The 18,433-nt window shown below is 40.3% G+C and overlaps 1 protein-coding gene across 1 annotated transcript; it reads left to right on the top strand.

Annotated features, from left to right (window-relative positions):
• Window positions 1–5,154: 5,154 nt before the first annotated feature.
• On the top strand, window positions 5,155–17,930 carry LOC147795053 (uncharacterized). Its single transcript, XM_087132309.1, has 5 exons — window positions 5,155–5,262; window positions 5,874–5,972; window positions 6,948–7,067; window positions 17,111–17,220; window positions 17,670–17,930. Exons 2-5 carry the CDS (start codon window positions 5,898–5,900, stop codon window positions 17,734–17,736), a joined length of 372 nt encoding a protein of 123 aa, XP_086988435.1. The 5' UTR covers window positions 5,155–5,262; window positions 5,874–5,897; the 3' UTR covers window positions 17,737–17,930.
• Window positions 17,931–18,433: the final 503 nt, after the last annotated feature.

Here is an 18,433-nt window from a genome sequence, read left to right as displayed (position 1 = left end):
ATACACAAGCAGATAAAGCAAAAACAACTGAGTGAAAAGAGTCCCCTCTACACCTGCCTTCAGCATGGCACATTTACAACAACCTGGGCTATTAACTCCAAGGAAAGAAGAGGACATTAAAAAGTTAGATTCTGTACAGACAGGCTGATTGACTGACTGATTGCAAAAACAAATAGCTAAAATTTGACTGTTGTCCATGGATTCATCACTGGAGTCTTTGTTGCTGCCACTGCTTCCTTTTCATTGCTGAAACCTCCTTGAAGTAAATTAACTGTATTTACATCCAGAAGTTAATGCACACAAGTTAATGCACTTGGAGCAACACATGTAGTAGGCCGAGTTCTGGAACTGGTGGATGGTTCAGACATACAGTGTACATGTACGGTATGTGTACTGGTCAAACTTCTCCACCAACAGTGAATGGGTCATCTGGCAAGAAATCACACATTTTATTTCACTGTCTTTCAATTTTTCTTATTTGGTTTTACTTGATAGGAGACAAGTGTTTGGTTCAGCAGACCTGCAGCTGCTATAACAAAACACCAATTTCAGCACAACTTGAATAACCACATAGTTAGATAATGTCATAAATGGCCGTAATGGAAAGGAAATGCTGCATTAATCTGTGAAACTTTGTTTATAATATAACATTTCTAGCAATAGAGCTATGGCATAGCAAGAGAGCTGTGTCACAAATCGTTCCTGCCTGTAGCTGATGATGCAGAACTGCAAGAAAAGCACACTGCAAGTTTTAAAGCAATGTCAGAGTTGATGTGGAGCTGCAATGTGCAGAACAAAGCCTTATAAGCAATATGAATCTGCCATTTGGTTCCAGACTAAGTAAACCGTAAAAGAGCTGATGGGGGATATGTCCCCCCCGGCATTTTTTCTGATATGGCCGCAGTGCATTTTGCTCAGGAGTTGAGCCTTCAGGAGTTTATAAAGTAACTCTTTGCAGTCATTTTGATACCAATTTTTTGAAAAACAAACCTGCTGTTCTTGCACAGCATGCATTTTTCCAAGACAGGTCATCCAAAAATGTATACTTTTTTACACAGCGGTGCTCAGTGCTTGCATACTAGCATGCATGTAGCTTTGGACTTCAAATGACTGTAACATCTAAACCATACATCTGATTGAGTTCAAACTTCACACTTGTAATGATAAGGAGTGTCTTTACAGGCATACCAAGTTTAAAAATAGTTGAGTGTGGCACAGCCAAGTGGGGGGAAGGAGGAGGACAGAACCCACCCTGATCTGGCTGTGAGAGGGTTCAAAATAACCCAGGCGTTTCAGGGTTTAAATGCTTTAGATTCAGCTGATGAATGTTCAAGTTCAGTCAAGTTTATAAGTGTACATGTACATTACTAAGACAAGAATTTTGGGGAATTGTATGATTAGCAAAAACTCGGGTGGCATTACAGTGAAAACTACAGGGAAAACAAGTGACAACAAGGGAAATAAGGCTACAGAGTATGAAGGATCTGTATAGAGAGAAAAATCAGAAAATCCCAATATGTACATGTATGATAACCATGGACCTTAGCAACTCTGCAAATGGCATGATTTACAGCCATTAAAAAGGAAATACTGCTCCTGTGAAGTTTCTATAATCTGCATAATCGGAAGATGGTTACATGTACTTTACAGTACATATCTATACCAGTGAAAACTAAGAATACAGTGTATGTTCTGTTCTACAGAAATTTTATGTTACGGAAATTCCTTTAGCACGCCGAAAATATCAACACTTAATAATGAAATATATGCACACATTGCCCAAAATTTCTCAACATGCATAAGGAATATTTACAGTAGATACTGCACAGGCCAGATCAGTGAAAGGAGAATATATACAGCCTTCCTGATCTAAATGACTAATACAAACAGCTTGTCTGAATAATTTGTCTTTCTGATTGAATTATCTTGAAACTGTTAAACAAACTTCGGCGCATCTAGTCCCCAATTAGAATGTGATTTGACCATTGTGTGTAGAATGAAGGTAGCACAAAAACTACTGAACCAGAATATGATATTATTATTCAATTCAGTTGACCCATTCTTGCTTTGTCAATCAAAATTACACTTGAAATATATCCAAAATTTCTTCATCAGGGTCTATTCCCGCATGACCAAATTGCCTTCTGAAATGAAAGAAGAAGCAATGTGGCTATTTACTAATGTCATGTTCATACATGTACGTGGGGTGGGAAAGACCCTACGGTGGGAGGGTACGCCTAAGTTTTAAGTTGGAAATTGACCTCTCTGGTGATTAGATACTACAAATAAAGATCAAGAATTGGCACAAGGAATTATTCTCACTGTATATTAAGACAGATTTATTTCTATTTGAATTCAAGTTGAGAAATTTAGGACTAGCCCAGATATGAAAATTGAGAAAAATTACTCATTTGTGGACACTAATGAATGGAGTTGACAATGATATGGATTGATTGACCAGTAACGGAAAAAGAAGCTTAATTTTATGCTGTGGTAATTACAAGAATAAAAGGTTTAAGTCATAAGATATGGCAGAGCCTGTTGGCAAAGGGATAAAAGAATATTTAAAGGATAGACCAAAAGGTAAAAAGGCAAAAAGGCACTGTGCAACCTACTCTCTCTATAGAGTTCAGCTGTGTAAAGACCACACAATGAAACAATTCTAAGACATGTAATAGTCGTTGAGTCCAACATGAAACAGTTGTAATGCTTCATGCATGTGTACAAGTCACATGGCCAAACTTTCTACAAAACTTTCACAACGCGACAAACAAAATCAGTCAAAATGACGAATTTTTTTACCTGACTTGGAGCCCACATGTGGCCCACATGTACTACAAGACAAATGTGTCAATTAATAGGCAAGAACTGTGCATAACGCTAAGCTAAGGATAGACGTTGCAAAAAGTGTATGACAAAAGTGAACTTACGTTCTAATAGAACAAACTCCTGCTAGAGAGAGGGCAGATTGTCACTTACACCACAGCAAAGTACATCGCATAAGCGTACAAGAATACATTGATATCTGGTACGAAATAATGGACTAAAACCCGTTGTTGCAGACCAATATTAACGAGGATACGATTAATTTATGATTATGACGATGAACAACCACTGGGGCGACTCTACACAGAAAATACAACTAATAATGTTGGGACTATGTGGAACGAGTAGGAACACTCGAGGTTTGTGAGAAAGTGCGTGCTTTGGAAACCTGAGAGAACCCCAGACTTGACAGAGTCTGACCACCATACTAAAGAAATGCGAGAAATGAAGACAGAACAGCTCTCTACTTAACTCCTCTCATGACAGCATGTGCAGGAATTACTGTCTTGAATTCGGTGCTGTGCCACGCCCTAACCTACACATGCTTGGCTAGGCACCGACAGCACACCAGTCTGCACAGGCTATGCAAGAAAGAAATTCCAATTACATGTGGGGAAGTACATGTAGGTAATCAGATTAATTCGTAGTGCACTGAATTCGGTTGGGTACACAACTTTTGCCAAGTATAGATTGATAGTCAATTATCATTTTCCATATTACAAGAAACAAATATTCCATTATACAAAATCACCAGGACCAAGTACCCCAACAATATCATAGGCTGCTGTCGTCAAAAGCATAATGTGACTGCATACCAGCCTCACCTAGCTGCTTTTCAATAATTCTCATATAATAATCAATTAATTCTAAGTACATGTATGACAAGATATATCAATCCTCAAAATTAGTGAGAATACCAGCTGTTTTATCTTAAAGAGGAGTGCCTTGGGCCAAAGAAGGTGCTCGCAAAATAACCTGAGGCTATTTGGCAGTGGACATGTTGCAGACCCTGACTCTGCAACTTATCCATTTGGTTGGAATTTCATTTTGATACCTCAAATAGCCTCAAATGGTGGGTCAATGTATGAACTATTCACATTTGTTCCAAGATAAAGACGTAGCATTTGTTGAAAGTGTATTGGTATATGTTGCCCTGGATGAAAAAATCATGTGGACTCTTGTCTGGCAACGTACAACCCATTCAGTGCAAAGAATAAAGCACAGATATGTCCATTTTGGCATCTTCAAATTCTTCAAATTCATAAATTGTTTTAATTATGTGCAAAATGGCATTGGTAGAGAACACTTTGTTAAATACTGCACATGATATACATGTACACTTTATCGAACAATTTTGGACTTCAGAGATGCTTTGTGACAGTAGATACCAAAGATCGTAAAGCGCCACGTAGCGGCACAGCACAAGATGGAGAACCTCACCGCGAATACACCTAAAACGTCGTAATCACATAGGCGCCATTTGAGCAAGCGATATGGGTTATCGCTTGCTTAAGTGGCGCCATGGTAGTTACACCTTTTGGGCAGAGTTATCTATCTTGCGCCTTTGGCGCTATAGGATCTTTGGTAGATACTAAGTTTATTTCCTATTTATGCCATTTTTAACTTGTGCACAGTAGGTAAACACAGTGCAAGCATGAGGTAAGACTGTTGTTTCCTGCCACCAAGCATCTCAAAAGCCCCCACTATTACAACATATAGGTACATTCGTAGTAATTACAACTTGCCGACCTGAATCTTGGGCAAGTCGACCAATATCATAACACTTTTAAAGAAAATTGCTATGGTTTATATTATCAGAGGGCTTAAGTTCTTAAATATTGTTCTAAAAGACTTCAAAATTTCTTTTTTTTTGGTTCAGTTAATATGCCTTTGAGGTTGAGAAGTTAGAGTAAAGACCAAATCAGAAATTAAATTGAAGTTGTCTGACAATCTGTCCATGCTATGATCAATTCAAGTTATACGTGTTCATCATTACATGATTCTTAGCTTTGAGTTATTAAAGTGTGTGCATGTACATGTATATGTACATTGGAGTGTGGTCTTGTGTATGGGGAATCCAACCAATGCATTCTGCAAAAGACTTTGCAACCCCTCAACTCATGCAGTGGCTTTTCCTACAATACTGTGGCTGTAAATATTAATGTCACCTTGGTTGCCATTGTTTTTTGTACAGTGTATAAGGTGATGGTCTTTTTATAGTCTTGTATATCTGAGATGTGGCTCCTTTCCTTCAGCAGTTCCCACAGCAGAAGTTCTATGTGCACTAATGTGACACTAATTACATTTAAACCTAAATTAGAACATCCATATTCATTTTGGGCATTTGAAATTGCTAATTATATTTTCTTCTCACTCTATAGTAAACAGATTGCACTTAATGAAACCAGGGATGAACTGAGAGATGCCAATCAAAAAGTGAGTAATGTATTTCACACTCTAGGAAGAGCTACTTTTTCTTAGATGGCAGTTCTCTTTCATAATGTAAATAATTCATCTTTTTATTCCAAGGCTGTTATAAAATTTTTGCTGTTTTTTCCTTTTCACGTTGGTATTTGTCAAGGTTGTATCATACTCGCTGCATATACTGTGTGCTTTTCCTGTTTCCAAGCTGTTTTAATGATATCTCCAAATAGATTATTAAAACTCTTGTTGCGAGACAAATTGGATTTCTTAGCAAGTTTGACTGCGTGGATCAATTTGAATGGACTTTTCCAAGTAAATCAATTTGCCCTTCAAGACTAATTGTCTTGAAGAGGTAATAAAACTGAAATACTATCAGATGCAGTTATTTTGGAACAGTATGTAAATAAAGCTGCTGTATGCTTAAGACTTTTGGTCGTTTGCACTGTGGGAACAGGAAGCATTTTAGTAGTTAATTTTTGACTACACAAGTACATGTATAATTGTGGCAGTAGAAAATCAACGGTTGTTTTTTTTTTTCATATTTGTGCTTTAATCACCATATGTATGACAAGCCAATTTGTAACTTAGGCAAGTGTGATTGTTGATGTTTCATACTAATATAGATTGTGGACCTGGAGACAGGGATCATGATTTTAAAAGAGGATATGATCCAAGAAAGAGCTGATGCCCGCAGAGAAAAGAAGCATCTTAAGCAGTGTGTGGTGAGTTTTTTTTTTTGACAACCAGGATTTCATGTTATGTTTTTGACAAGATTGCTGCTTTTGACATGAATTTCTTTTGGTACTGATTTGTGTTTGATCTTAAATGACAGCCAGAAATACTCAAAAATGCAAATTTTGTATTAAATACCTTATAGGATTAGGTTGGCTCATTTAACAGTTTCAACAGTGGACTATCCTGGTAAATAGTGATTTACAAATCCGACCCACTCTCTTTCCACTGGGATATCTCTCCTGACTCTGTGGTGTACTTTTGGCAAACCTGTGTTAGTTTAGATGTTTTGAAAATGGGTTGAAATAGCTTTTTTACACAACTGTTTTGTTAAGAATTTGAGTTAGACCCATACTGGTAGGAGCAGAGAGCTCGCCTCTGATGAGACAAGTGTTTAGTGCTTTGGTGCATGTTATGAAAATACTTGTCTTGATTTTCCTCACCAACTCCCCTTTGATTGTGCAAAGCTTTGCATGAGGCAGAGTTCTAGAAATAAACACATTAATGATCTCACGTTCTTTGTTTTGCTTTAAAAATTGTTTACTATTGCTATGTACAAAGTAGTTCAGTACTTAGTTCGTGTTCTCAAATTAGTCATTGTGTTAAGTTTTGTTGCGTGGTGTATTTATTTTTAATTCTATGTGCATTTTTATGTGATTGTTTGTTCCCAGTGGGCCAAACTTTTCTTAGTGAGAGTTTTCATGCATTACAAATTTGTTCACAGATACTGGAGTTACAGCAAAGTTTGAAATATAAACTAGAGGAATTTGTCCCAACTTTCATTATATTGCTTGTTTCCATTACCTCACTGTGTAAGCTTGACATGTACAAATGTGTGCTTTCTAGGAGAAGCCAGGATTTTTTTATAAAAGACAATTACCTTTACTTAATGACACATTACTTCCATGTTGTATTAAAGAGTTTGGAAGTGATGTCTACTGTAACATATTTCACATTGTTTTCAGCATGACACTACAAAGAAAACCAAAAGACAGAAGGAGGCAAATATGGCAAAAAAGAAGGAGCTAGATATACTGAAGGAAGAATTGGTTGTCAGTGAAAATGAACTGTCTGATATTAGAAAGGTATGTTTCAGGTAACAAGCAATTTTTTAACATTTGATTTTCAGTAACTCATGTTTATAGATTTCTGTGAAACAGAATCAGTCTACGGCACTCTGCCAACCCAAACAGTCACTACATATGCAAATTTCCCATGCACCTGTAGTTACTCGCTGAAAAGACTTAATCATCCCTGGTATCCCCACTGTGCACTACGGTCACGCTGCCATGTTCGTCCTTTTTTTCTCAGTGCTGTAATGTAGTGGACGTGCTTTTCTAGGCATCTTCGAGTTTTTAAGCTCCAATGTTGCTACACAGTTCTGTGTTGACCTGATCATCCGTTTCATCTTTCTGATTAAATTACACGTGTATTACCATCTGTGGTTGTCATGGTTGTAAGGGAGCTTGTCCAAAACGTTGAACGTAGTTTGAACATGGACACTGCGATTTTCATAGGTCCTTAGCAACCAGCCAACTGTCCACTGCCTGTGCCAACTTACCATATCAAAGGAACTAAAAAAGCCCCCTAGCGTGGCTGTGGTCGGTTCCACCCATGCTTCCACAGACGCTTTGGAGAGCAGCGGCTGCTGCGTCTATTTAATTTATTGGAATCCAGTCCCCTAGCCCTTAATGCCCCTCCATGACACAGTTTGTGTTGGAAAGACTACTTACCTGGATGGGAGCTCCAGTTGATGAATCTTCACATTCTTGCAGGTACCCATAGGCCTACATGTGCATGCCATTTAAATTCGTCATCATCCATGGCGATTGAAAGCCTTTTAAAAATCCCTGGTGTAATGCTTTCACCTGTATTTTTTTTTAAATCTCACATGCATATTAAGCATGTTTTCATATGACAGTGAATATTACTATTCTAAACACATCACAAAATATTTGATTCATTCAGTGTTTTTCAAGAAGTGACAAAAGCCCGGAAAATTGAAAATTTTTTGATCGGGAGTTTTTCCTATCATTTTACTTTCTTTGATCGAAAGAACAATCTAGCAGAGCTTCAAAGCAAAATGTTGTTTAATTTTATAGTAAGTGTAAACAAACACCTAACAAAAAGCTTAGCCTCTGTGTTTCTCTGTTTTCATGAAATGACAAAAGTCACATCATTTGCAGGGTAAAGATAGAGACAATTTTCAGAATCCTTGCATATGTGTGGGTGTACACATGCGCGTGAATGATGCTGTACATATACATGTACATGAACACCTGCGCCTGTCGAAATACAGGATAGCACTCTCCGTGTGTGATTCGATATATTTTGCTGAGTAAAACATACATTTTCGGGCATTGCGCAAATCACCTTTGTAGAGTCTGTTTTTTGTGACAGTCTGAGAAGACCGCGTTCATGTCCCTGACACTTTGAATTGCAGATGAGGCACCCATTTTACACATTCCAACATGTATGTACAGCGATGGTCTGTCTGTGCACCCACACATACAATGTTCGGCTTGACCATGGTTGCTGCAGCAGGCATATATAATTCAAGAGCATCAACATAACAATTACGTTCATCCTGGGGGCTGCTTCATTAAATGCTCTTTGCATGAGTAAACTTCAACACAGTTGCCACTGTTCCTAGCAACAGAGCTTAACTGCGGTGACTGCGTGCGGTTAAATTGTGCTGACCTTTTGTACAAGCTCCCTATCTTTGTTCGTAAGAGTGTTATTTTCTCATATTTCTGGCAATCCGGACGTAAGTTCGGCTGGTCTTTCGATCGACAGTGGTTGACTCATACCAGCCAATCTCAGGACTGCCTGGGGACCAGCCTTTAGCTCTTCCTGCTCCCTCGGACGCCGGCTACCCTTAGTCGGTGTCTGAGCAAAAAGCCCCTGCTGGCTTCTACCGCACCAGACCCAGATGTGCCTGCCATGGATCCAATTCATCCACTCGATCGGTGAAAAAAAAAAAAAATCAAGGCCCAAGGGCATCGCTCCTGTTTCATCCCATAACCACCTCTCCCACCGTAATTTTGGTAAGAGAGAAATATGGTGTCCCTCAGCTGTCTTGTCCGGATACCATATTGAGTACCATATTGTACTGAAATGGGAGTGATGGTGACATTGCCCTGACGCTCTGGCTGAAACGGTATTTACCCCAATATGGGCATGCCCAAGTTCTATTAACTGTGATTGTCACAGGGCCAAACAAAACTATGGCTAGCCATGAATTCTTAGATGCCATGGGTCGGTTCCTCTAGTTGTGCTTTCAGGACTGAAATGAAGGGGGAATATGGGCGCTAGCTCTATTCTTTCCTTTAATGCCAGTAGTCATTGGGCCAATAGACAAACTGGATTGTGGAAATTGCATTTGTTGATCAGGAAATATTAATTTTGTTCTCATCAGCTATTTCCGGTGATGGGTTCCTGTCTTCTCAGAGCCCTACTGGTACCTTACGGGATAGGACCTGGTCATATGTATAAAAGTTTATGTTCCTAAGCCCAGTATACTATGGTCTAGTGTACACTCTCTGACAGAGAATAACATGTTCTGTCTGCCCTGCAGAAGACTTCAACTTCTGTTGTTGATACCAGGAAGTACCTGACGAAGGTTAAAAAACCTGTTTCGTCTTGGGATATAATTTTCTCAATCAATCAACTGAGACAAGGGCTTCATTATTTAAACCTTCTTTGTGCTACAACTTACTGAGGGCTCACCTCCAGACATTACCAATCTAAGGCAAGTACTGCTCCACTGGTGAATTCTGGACATACTGGAAGGGATCTACGCTATCAGGAAGCAATCGTTCTGTTAAATGCTGCCTGTGGCTATACAACAAGCTGTGCTATCCCTGCCAATCCAAACTCTTGCCTCATCAGAGTTATCCTACTCATCACTGAGCTTCAACTTGCACCATTCTAAGATTGAATGAAGCTCGCCTGGGGCGAGCCTCCTGTGTGTTCTGGTTGTGTCACCAATGACAACAACGCTTCGCCACTTGTGATCACCAATCTTAAGCCTGCTTGTGGCCGTTTACATTTTTTTGCAGACTCCTTGCAAGATACGGCCTCGGACTGACACTAGGGCCAAATTCCAGTCCCATTGAAAGACTAACGCTTCGCATTGGGGTCTGAGATAAAATGCTTGTCAAGGTTCTTCCTTGCACCTAAATAGAAATCAGACAAAGGGCATCTCATCATCAATCTGAAACCACCAAACAGATTCATTTACACCAAGAACTTCCTCACAAATGTGTCCACAGGTTCTTCCACTTCATGTACAGAGGGAAGACGTATTAACCCCAAGCTTTCCCATCTTGTCTGTTTTGTTGGGTTACAAAGACCGTCACCGCCCGTCTACGACAGTTGTACATTATGATGCCCCACTACTTTGGCGACTGACTGATTGTCAGACAGTCCAGGAGCCATAAAGTCAACCCACCTTACCTGCAACCTCACTACCCAATCGGCTTCCTCATCATCCAAAAAAAAAATTAAAAAATGAAAGCTGGTACTATCCCAGCTCCCAACTAACCTTGGGGCGATTAGTGACTTCAGCAGTGAGGCATTATCACCCGAAGGCCAGACGAGTTTCCAATCTACAAAAGTACCCGTCTCACTTCAGTCCACTCATTTGCTTCCAGTCTTTGCCTGGCTCCACTTTCTCAGACTGATGGCAGACTAATGGCCAACGGGGTAGACTTAGTGCTGTGGTATAGGCTTCATTTGAGTCTGCTGCAACTCCACTTGCTTTCTTTATACCATTCCAAGTCACTCGCAAACATCTGTTATGGTAGCTAAAGGAAGATCACTTTGATGTCAAATTCAGTCTCACAGGCTAATAAACCCAAGATACTGATAAGGACCACACCCTTGCTTGAATGAAGCCTCCCTTCCTTTTCATTTGGTTTCAGGGAACTGGGACACTTACTCTCAGTAAAATCACTTCAGTGCACAGGAACTTCAAGTGATTTTCTACTCTTGAAACGCTTGAGTTTCTGAAGAATTAGAGCATTCTTCAAGTTTGTGCTGTCATCTGCAGCTACGCTTGCTATGCATGCTTAAAGCACAGACAATGTGGTATTTCTCTCTATGGTAAAACATCACCAAAAAACAATATTCGTTAGATGCTATTGAGTTGTGATGACACGTCCATTTTTACTATGCCAGATTAGACTTGCAGTGGGTACAAAAACCATGTTTTATTAACACAAAAATGTGTATTTCAAGGGAGATATTGATAGTGCCACTTTTATCAGACTTGACTTTTCTGAATAGGATTCACTTTGAGAAAAGTTATCATCGTTGGAGTTGGTCTTTAAATTAAAAGATCATTTTATCTTGTAGGCCGACTATTTCTCCAAAAAAGAATTGGCTTTTATGTAAAAAAAAATACCTCTGTAACTGTCCACAGCACCACATCCGGTTATCTCAAAGTTGTTTTTTTTCCCCAACTCGGGGCCTTTTATTCAAGTTTCTCTTGGTGTATTACATTATATTTAACAAAGAAAGGAAATCAAAACACAGTCAATTCACCTTAGACATTAATCAGTTACACAGCAAAGAAAGAAAAAAGTCCCCATTTTGTACTGAATTTAGCAGAATTTCCATTAGAGGTGAAAATGAATCTTTTCAAGGCATAATATCTTTTTAAATCACCTTTAAACACTACAAATGGTAGTTTACTCCTGTTCATTTTCATCTTATAAATATGGAAAAGAATTAAAGAACTAAATTGAGTACATTCCTGGAGTTATTTGAAATGGTGAAAAGGATGGTTTTGTTTTCCAAAAGCAGTTTAGTATCACTTTAACTGAATGGGCAAACTACATAATTCCAACCATTCAGTAAGAGGGAGATTACAAGCCAGCTTCATTTCCCATCTATCATTAAACCTATAGACAACCTTCACTGCAGAGGTAAGAATATAATACAGACGAGTAGAGCTCTTTTTATCTAGCATGAGTAACTGCAAGTTGAAAGGAATTAAAGTCGATCCTTTCATGGAGAGTTGTGGCAGGGATGCCATTGCCTCTACAGCAAAGGTTAACTCTCTGTTCAGGACACTGCTGAAATGTTCTACCCAGCGTGCGAGTATGTCAGTCTTTTTGGTCAGCAGGGTGGACTGGTCGGAAGATTTACTGGTGTTGAACCAGATGCCTTGGGCGTATAAAGTGTCCATCATGAAGTGTCTTCATGTTATGGTTCTGCTGTTGCTGCTTGTAGCTCCTCGGCCTTCTTCTCCCACCAGTTGTTCTTCAGTGGCCGCAGTTTCTTCAGAACTTGCCTCACCTGCAGGTAGTCCTATTTCTTCTTGTTACAGATATTATCGTCAAAGTGATCCTTGTGGGCCTTGTGCAGCTTGTTGATGAGCTTCTGGATGTCTTCTTTATTCTCATCGAACCCATCTTGATGCTTCCTCGCCATGAAGCCGAGGGTATCAGCTGCGGCACTGTAAACAGCCTCTCTGAAGAACCTCTATTTCTCTTCCAAGCCTCCATGCTCCTGTTTGATTTTAGACAGGGATCCGTGAAGATTTCGCTGTAGCAGTTCCTTGTTGGTGGTTAGCCAAGCAATGTTCAGCTTCCGGATGGGCTTGTCTCAGGCCGTCTTCTTTTTCCCAACTAGCTGTATGTTCACCTTGCTCTAGAGGAGGCGATGATTGGACCAGAAGTTTGCTCCTCTCATGCAGTGTTTTATGTAGACATCACGCTGGTCTCTCTGGTGTACTATAGTGTAGTCCAGCATGCGCCACTGCCTTGATCGAGGATGCATCCAGGCGTTCTTGAACTTATCAGCTTGCTGTTGGTGATGGACAGCTCATGCTGAGCACACAGCGATAACAACATCACTTTGTTTGAGTTACACTTTCCAGTCCCGTGGTGTCCTATGATGTTCGGCCAGGGAGGTGTAATTGACTCCAACTCGTGCATTAAAATCTCCAAGGATGAAGAGTTTGTCCTTGCTGTTGACTTCCAAGAGTGGTGGCAGGGAAGTCCCTTGTGAGCTTGAGACGCAGGATCGATCATTGATCCCACGGGGCAAGCTATTGAGCTGCCTAGTAAGCTTAGTGTGAGTAGTGAATCCGACACCGGAGCTCCTTGGGGCGTCTTCAGACTTCCCGAAAAAGTATAGCAGGGGTCGATATTAATGGTGGTCCGCTGGCTCGAGGCAAGTAGAAAAGTTGGTGGACCAGCTGATCTAATTAAACTGGTGGTCCGGTGGGCCAGTTGAAATCTGATGTCTTTTCTGTCTTCACAAACATCTTTCAATAACTTTTTCTCACATGAAAATGTGCTTTTTATATGTCTTACTACTCACATTTGCAATTTTTGAAAAATAAAAGTTATTTTCATGAGTTTCCATTCACTTTTCGCTGTCGCAGTGATGAAAACACATGCGCAAAGCTCAATGCATTTAATATTAATAATAAAGCTGCTCTGGATCCCGCCGTTGTGATTGCAGTTGTGATTGCCAGAGTAGCACTGTGTGAATTGTCTAGAATTTTCTTGTAAATTGCCGAATGTAGAAATTTTTACATAGTTTAAGACAGGTGTTAATCCTGTTTTGAGATAATTTTGGAAGCCGTCGTCCCCATTGATGTCATTCAATCAGCACAAAAAATCGCCCTCTAAACAAAAAAAACTCCCGACCTCTACTGATCCTATTTTTGAGAGGCAAATTACTACAACTGTTCTGGGGCCTAATAAAAGACTGTGTGTATTGTAGAAGGCCTAAGTGAAATAACCATAATAATCATGGATTCCGAGGAATCTTGGGAAGTGTTGATCCTATTCAGGCAAACAAATTTATGGCATGGCCTACCCGAGCGGGCTAACTAAAAAAGCAATTCATCACGGATTGCTCATGCGGCTGAGTGTGCGGTTCTGGTATGGGACCACCAAACTTTCAGCAGGACCAGTGAAAATTTTGAAGTACTGGTCTTGCTGGCTACCAGGAAAAAGAGGTTAAGTTTGACCCCTGTATAGCCTCCATCAACTTCCTCAAGCTGTTTTTCCCAAGCAAATCTGGTGTCTTTCAGGGCTGCTATGGCAACCTCGTACTGTATGAGTGTCCTGGCAAGGAGCACAGTGCAAAAAGATTAGGCGCTTCCTTAAATTCTTTCTGTTGTTTCAACCGCTTGGCCGGATGCCCAGGCAGGTGCAGTTTCCTGCCAGGTGCATGATGAGGTAGGCTTTCCTTAGGAATCCTTTTATCTCTCCCTCTTGTCGGGAGATAAATGCTGTCTCTGAAAAGGGCTGCTCTGTCTTTGTGGGTGAATATGGCACTGCATCTACCCCTGTATACAATGGACGATCATCATCCCACAGCCACCTGCGTACAGTATCATGGCTAAGAACTCCTAGCAGCATCCTCTGGCTATTCCGATCGCCACTTCTCCATTGCTGCAGGACTTGAACACAGTTTGGTACAAGTGACACCTAGCTTGTTTTTGGCAACCTGTATGCCTGTCCGGCACGTGAGATTTTATGGTGAAAAGGGGTGTGCAGTCCCTTCTCCACCCTCTCGCCTGCCAACACTCGTAGTCGTTTAGGTGCAGAAACTACCATGTGTTAGACGGCCCCGACAGGTGCAGCTTTACTGTTTAGGGTGTCTTTCTCTCAGGAAGATTTCTGGTCAAGGATGTAGAGCTCTTTCCAACCTGTTAGACTGCCCTGCAGTGTCAGCCTTCGCCAGATACATGTGGGTTCCAGCCAGCCGCTGTTCCAGTATTAGAGATGCCTGGTCAGAAGTCCATCCAGTCGCTACTCCATAATGTCAGAGGCGTCCGGGCAAGAATTCACCACTTGCTGCCATGGTTTCACATGCCATGGCCTGCACACGATGTCTGTGGGGTCCCCTGCAACTCTGAGAGCCCTTACTAATTCAGCCTGGGGTTTCAAGATGCCCAGTTACGGATTGTTGCCACGAGGAGAGGTGGTGGAGAGGCTATGTACTGGCAGGGGAGACTTAAGCACATATCTCCATGTTTGCCTGAGCTAGCCAGTGGCAGTAGCAGAAGGTAGTCAGTGGGGACTGTAATACTAGCTGCAGCAACACTACTCCGCTAGATGCATCTCACGCACCCTGTGGATGACAACAACCCCCAACACACTATTGGAAAGTAACAGCCACTGTAAAAGCTGTCATCATCCTTACCCAAGAAATTTGATATTATCAAAACGTGGTTTTCCATGAAATAGAATGTAAGTATAGTGCGAAGCTATGGCACAAATTTGTAATGCAAGGCTTATGCATGGTTCAAAGTTATGGCACATTTCAGGAAATCGGCTGCAGGTTACAGTCTTCACATATATTGTAGTTAAAACCAATGTAATGAAGTGGCAGATTAATGAATGGATTTATAATACTTCACTGATCCTTTTGGAACATTTATTTTGGTGCACACCATTATGAGAAACTGATTATGTATCATTTTTATGATTATACCCATTGGACTGTATAAGCTACCCGTGCAATAGAAATAATTTGTGGATATAGATAATTATTTTACGTGTTTGATAAATTGCAGGTCTTATATATGCATAATTAATTATTGTAATTGCACATGTAAATACATGTATAATATGCTTTATCTTCTATACATTATTCTGTGTCTGTATGTCATTCTGTTTGTTGTAAACTCCACAAGATGTGTTCCATGTAGCCTTTTTTTCTCTCACCTTTTTTGTCTTTCTCTGCTTTACATGTACCTATCTCCTCTACACATCTTTTTCTCTTTCCACCATCCTCTATATTTCTCATTTCCTTCATTTTTCTTTATCATTTTGTAGACCTGTACTGGAAGTCATGGGAAAATGAATAATCTCAATTATTATAATTGTTATATTGTATTTTTATTAAGTTTTTAAATGTAATTTTTCTTTTTTGTAGACTTTCGCAATTCGGCTCTTGGCCATTAAGAATTTGTCTTAATAAACGTTAATGAATGAATTCTTGACTATGGGAAGGTGGAAGCCAGGGAAGCTCTCTGCAAAATGTTAACCATGATTGCATGACTGTGGTTCCTTGTCGACTTGGAGAAATCGTATCTAATCCCCACACAGACACTCACACTTTGGGGAGCTCTATTCATCCTCAAAACCAGTACAGCTTTTCCGACCTAAGCTTGGTTGCTTAACTTCCAACAGTGCATCCAACTGTTGCTATGGAGATGTGGCCCCAGCATTGGCACTGGGACTGGGACTCATGGCAGGCCACACTGCCAACTCCATATGTATCCACTCCAGCTCCACCTCCTCACACAGTATCATCTGAACCTTTACTCCATGTAACGCATGGGTCCGGTTGATTCTTTCCTCCAACCACACCTCTAGTAGTGGATGAATCCACACCACATACCCTGCGAACAGATTTTTTTCCAGACCAGGACAAACATAGGTAATGTCCATGGATGCATTTCATCTTGGTCGGGGTGGCCACACCTGATTCGCACTATCACAGAAACTTACATACATGTATATCATTGCTGTAGAGATACAGGTAGTCTTAATGCTCCCCACCATTTCAGTGGGCTCATCCAAGCCACCAAGTTCTCATCAATTTTGACAATACTACAGTGATCGCATACATAACCACAAGGGAGGCACAAGGTCTGCCCAGCTCTTCCTCTTGGTATAGAGCATGCTCCATTGATACCAGGAATTTGGCATAACTCTGACAGCTATGCACTACGAACATCCAACAAAAGAAACACAGTGCACTAACAATGAGCACCCATTGTTATTGTACCGTACTTCTTTCTTTAGATGCTCAGAGTGTATGCATGTCCCAGGTACAGATAACACTGAACATGTATGCATGTTTATTTTCTTGTACTGTTTGTATATGCTGGGGCCTATGGGAGACCAGTGGATTCCACAGAATGGGCCATGCAGTTAAAGTTAGGAATGAATAAATACATAGCACCAACTACACTCCATACATTCGCTGTACAAATGTATGCAAATTTTGAACAGTGATTGTCAGGTCGCAAATATCGAGCTATCTTTATTGTCAACATTTGACTTTTGATTTGGCTTCATTTCTGATGGAGATGTTTGACTAAGTTTGGTTTGTATTTAATTTTTTTTTATTTTGACATTTCAATACTTAGATTATTCGTAGACACGAGGCCAACAAAGCACGCTATGAAAATCAGCAGTATTCTTTCCAGGATCAGCTTGACAGAGAGCAGAAAGAAAATGCTGATCTTAAAGAAAGAGGGTGAGTTTTTAATGCACATTTTAAGTGTTAGCTTTACATTTTGTTAATATTTCCAACGTAGAGTAATAAATATTTATGTTCGTAATCTCAGACTTTTGTGCAATACAGCTAAAAAGAAAATATAAAATTGTTAAAGTGGTACTTGAAAGGGTTTGATATTTGACATGTAGGGTTCAGGAGATAAACTAGACTCCACAAAGCCAAAATGCAAAAGATTTATCAACTACAAATGAGGACAAGAAAAATATTAACCACTTCCTGCCGGGACTCCAGAATCGGAGACGTATGGTTTATAGGCTTGGCCGGGGTCTCCGAACTCGGACAAAGGAAACAGGGCCCTGTAACAAAAGACCGTACTCCGCACAAAAGACCAGGCTGCTGGGCATTACCGACATTTTTCGCTCTCAAAAGTGGTGATAATCCAGCCTTGTTTTGAAACCGTATACCAGGGTTTGGGGCATTGAGAGCAAGCGGATTACCACCGGGGACAAAAGCTCTCCACCACCACTGCGATGAGCCACACAGCACCGCTGCATGCTAAACTGGCCCCTATTTAAAAGAGGTCAGCAGTACACTGAGCCAGGTTCGTGAACAAAAGAAAGTTATATAACACCGCACAATTTGGGCTCTTTTTACAAGGCTGCAGGCCTGGTTGAAAAACTCGGGCGTCAATGAAGGTCACCTGGCAACTTAGAGTAGTGCCTAAAGATTACTTCGTGTGGCTATAAACGACCGTTAAATGAAATGATGAATTTTTGAAGGATTTCGAAAAAATGATAGTCATGCCGGCCCAGCATCATCAATATTGAAAAATGCCCCGGCACGAAGTGGTTAAAGATGCATTTTCTTTCCACAGGGAGTTGGGCCAAATTCTGAAACATGCGGTTCAAATCTTTTGTTTATGTTAAGCTGTTGATGTCATTCTTAGGCGCGCTGCAGGATGCATGCACATAGCTTTGCCTGTTTCAGCAGTAGAGCTCCATACCACAAAATGTTTTGATGAGTTTATAAAGAATGTACTTCGTAGTAAAGTTGTGCGTGGTCTCAAATTTTGTGGTTATTTTGTCTCTGAAACTAGTTAGTAACACCTGGATAAAGTGTCCGCATTAATTAAAATATTAATTAATAATAATTAAATATTCAAAATTCAAAAATAAATGATGTGATGACGTCATCATGACAAATTTCTTCTAGGACAATCCTTGCATGATTG

The sequence above is a fragment of the Acanthaster planci genome, unplaced genomic scaffold, assembly GCF_054643075.1.
Source record: "Acanthaster planci isolate LZ-2023a unplaced genomic scaffold, COTS_SCS Contig195, whole genome shotgun sequence".
Taxonomy (NCBI): Eukaryota; Metazoa; Echinodermata; class Asteroidea; order Valvatida; family Acanthasteridae; genus Acanthaster; species Acanthaster planci.
The sequence above is the reverse complement of the archived record's forward strand: the minus strand, read 5'-3'. Positions and strand labels throughout refer to the sequence as shown.

Excerpts from the sequence above, each read along its gene's own strand:
- LOC147795053 (XM_087132309.1), top strand. The coding sequence starts at position 5,898 with ATGATTTTAAAAGAGGATATGATCCAAGAAAGAGCTGATGCCCGCAGA. Across the intron at positions 5,973-6,947 it reads AGCATCTTAAGCAGTGTGTG|CATGACACTACAAAGAAAAC; the intron begins GTGAGTTTTTTT and ends CATTGTTTTCAG. Across the intron at positions 17,221-17,669 it reads GCTGATCTTAAAGAAAGAGG|GGTTTGGGGCATTGAGAGCA; the intron begins GTGAGTTTTTAA and ends ACCGTATACCAG.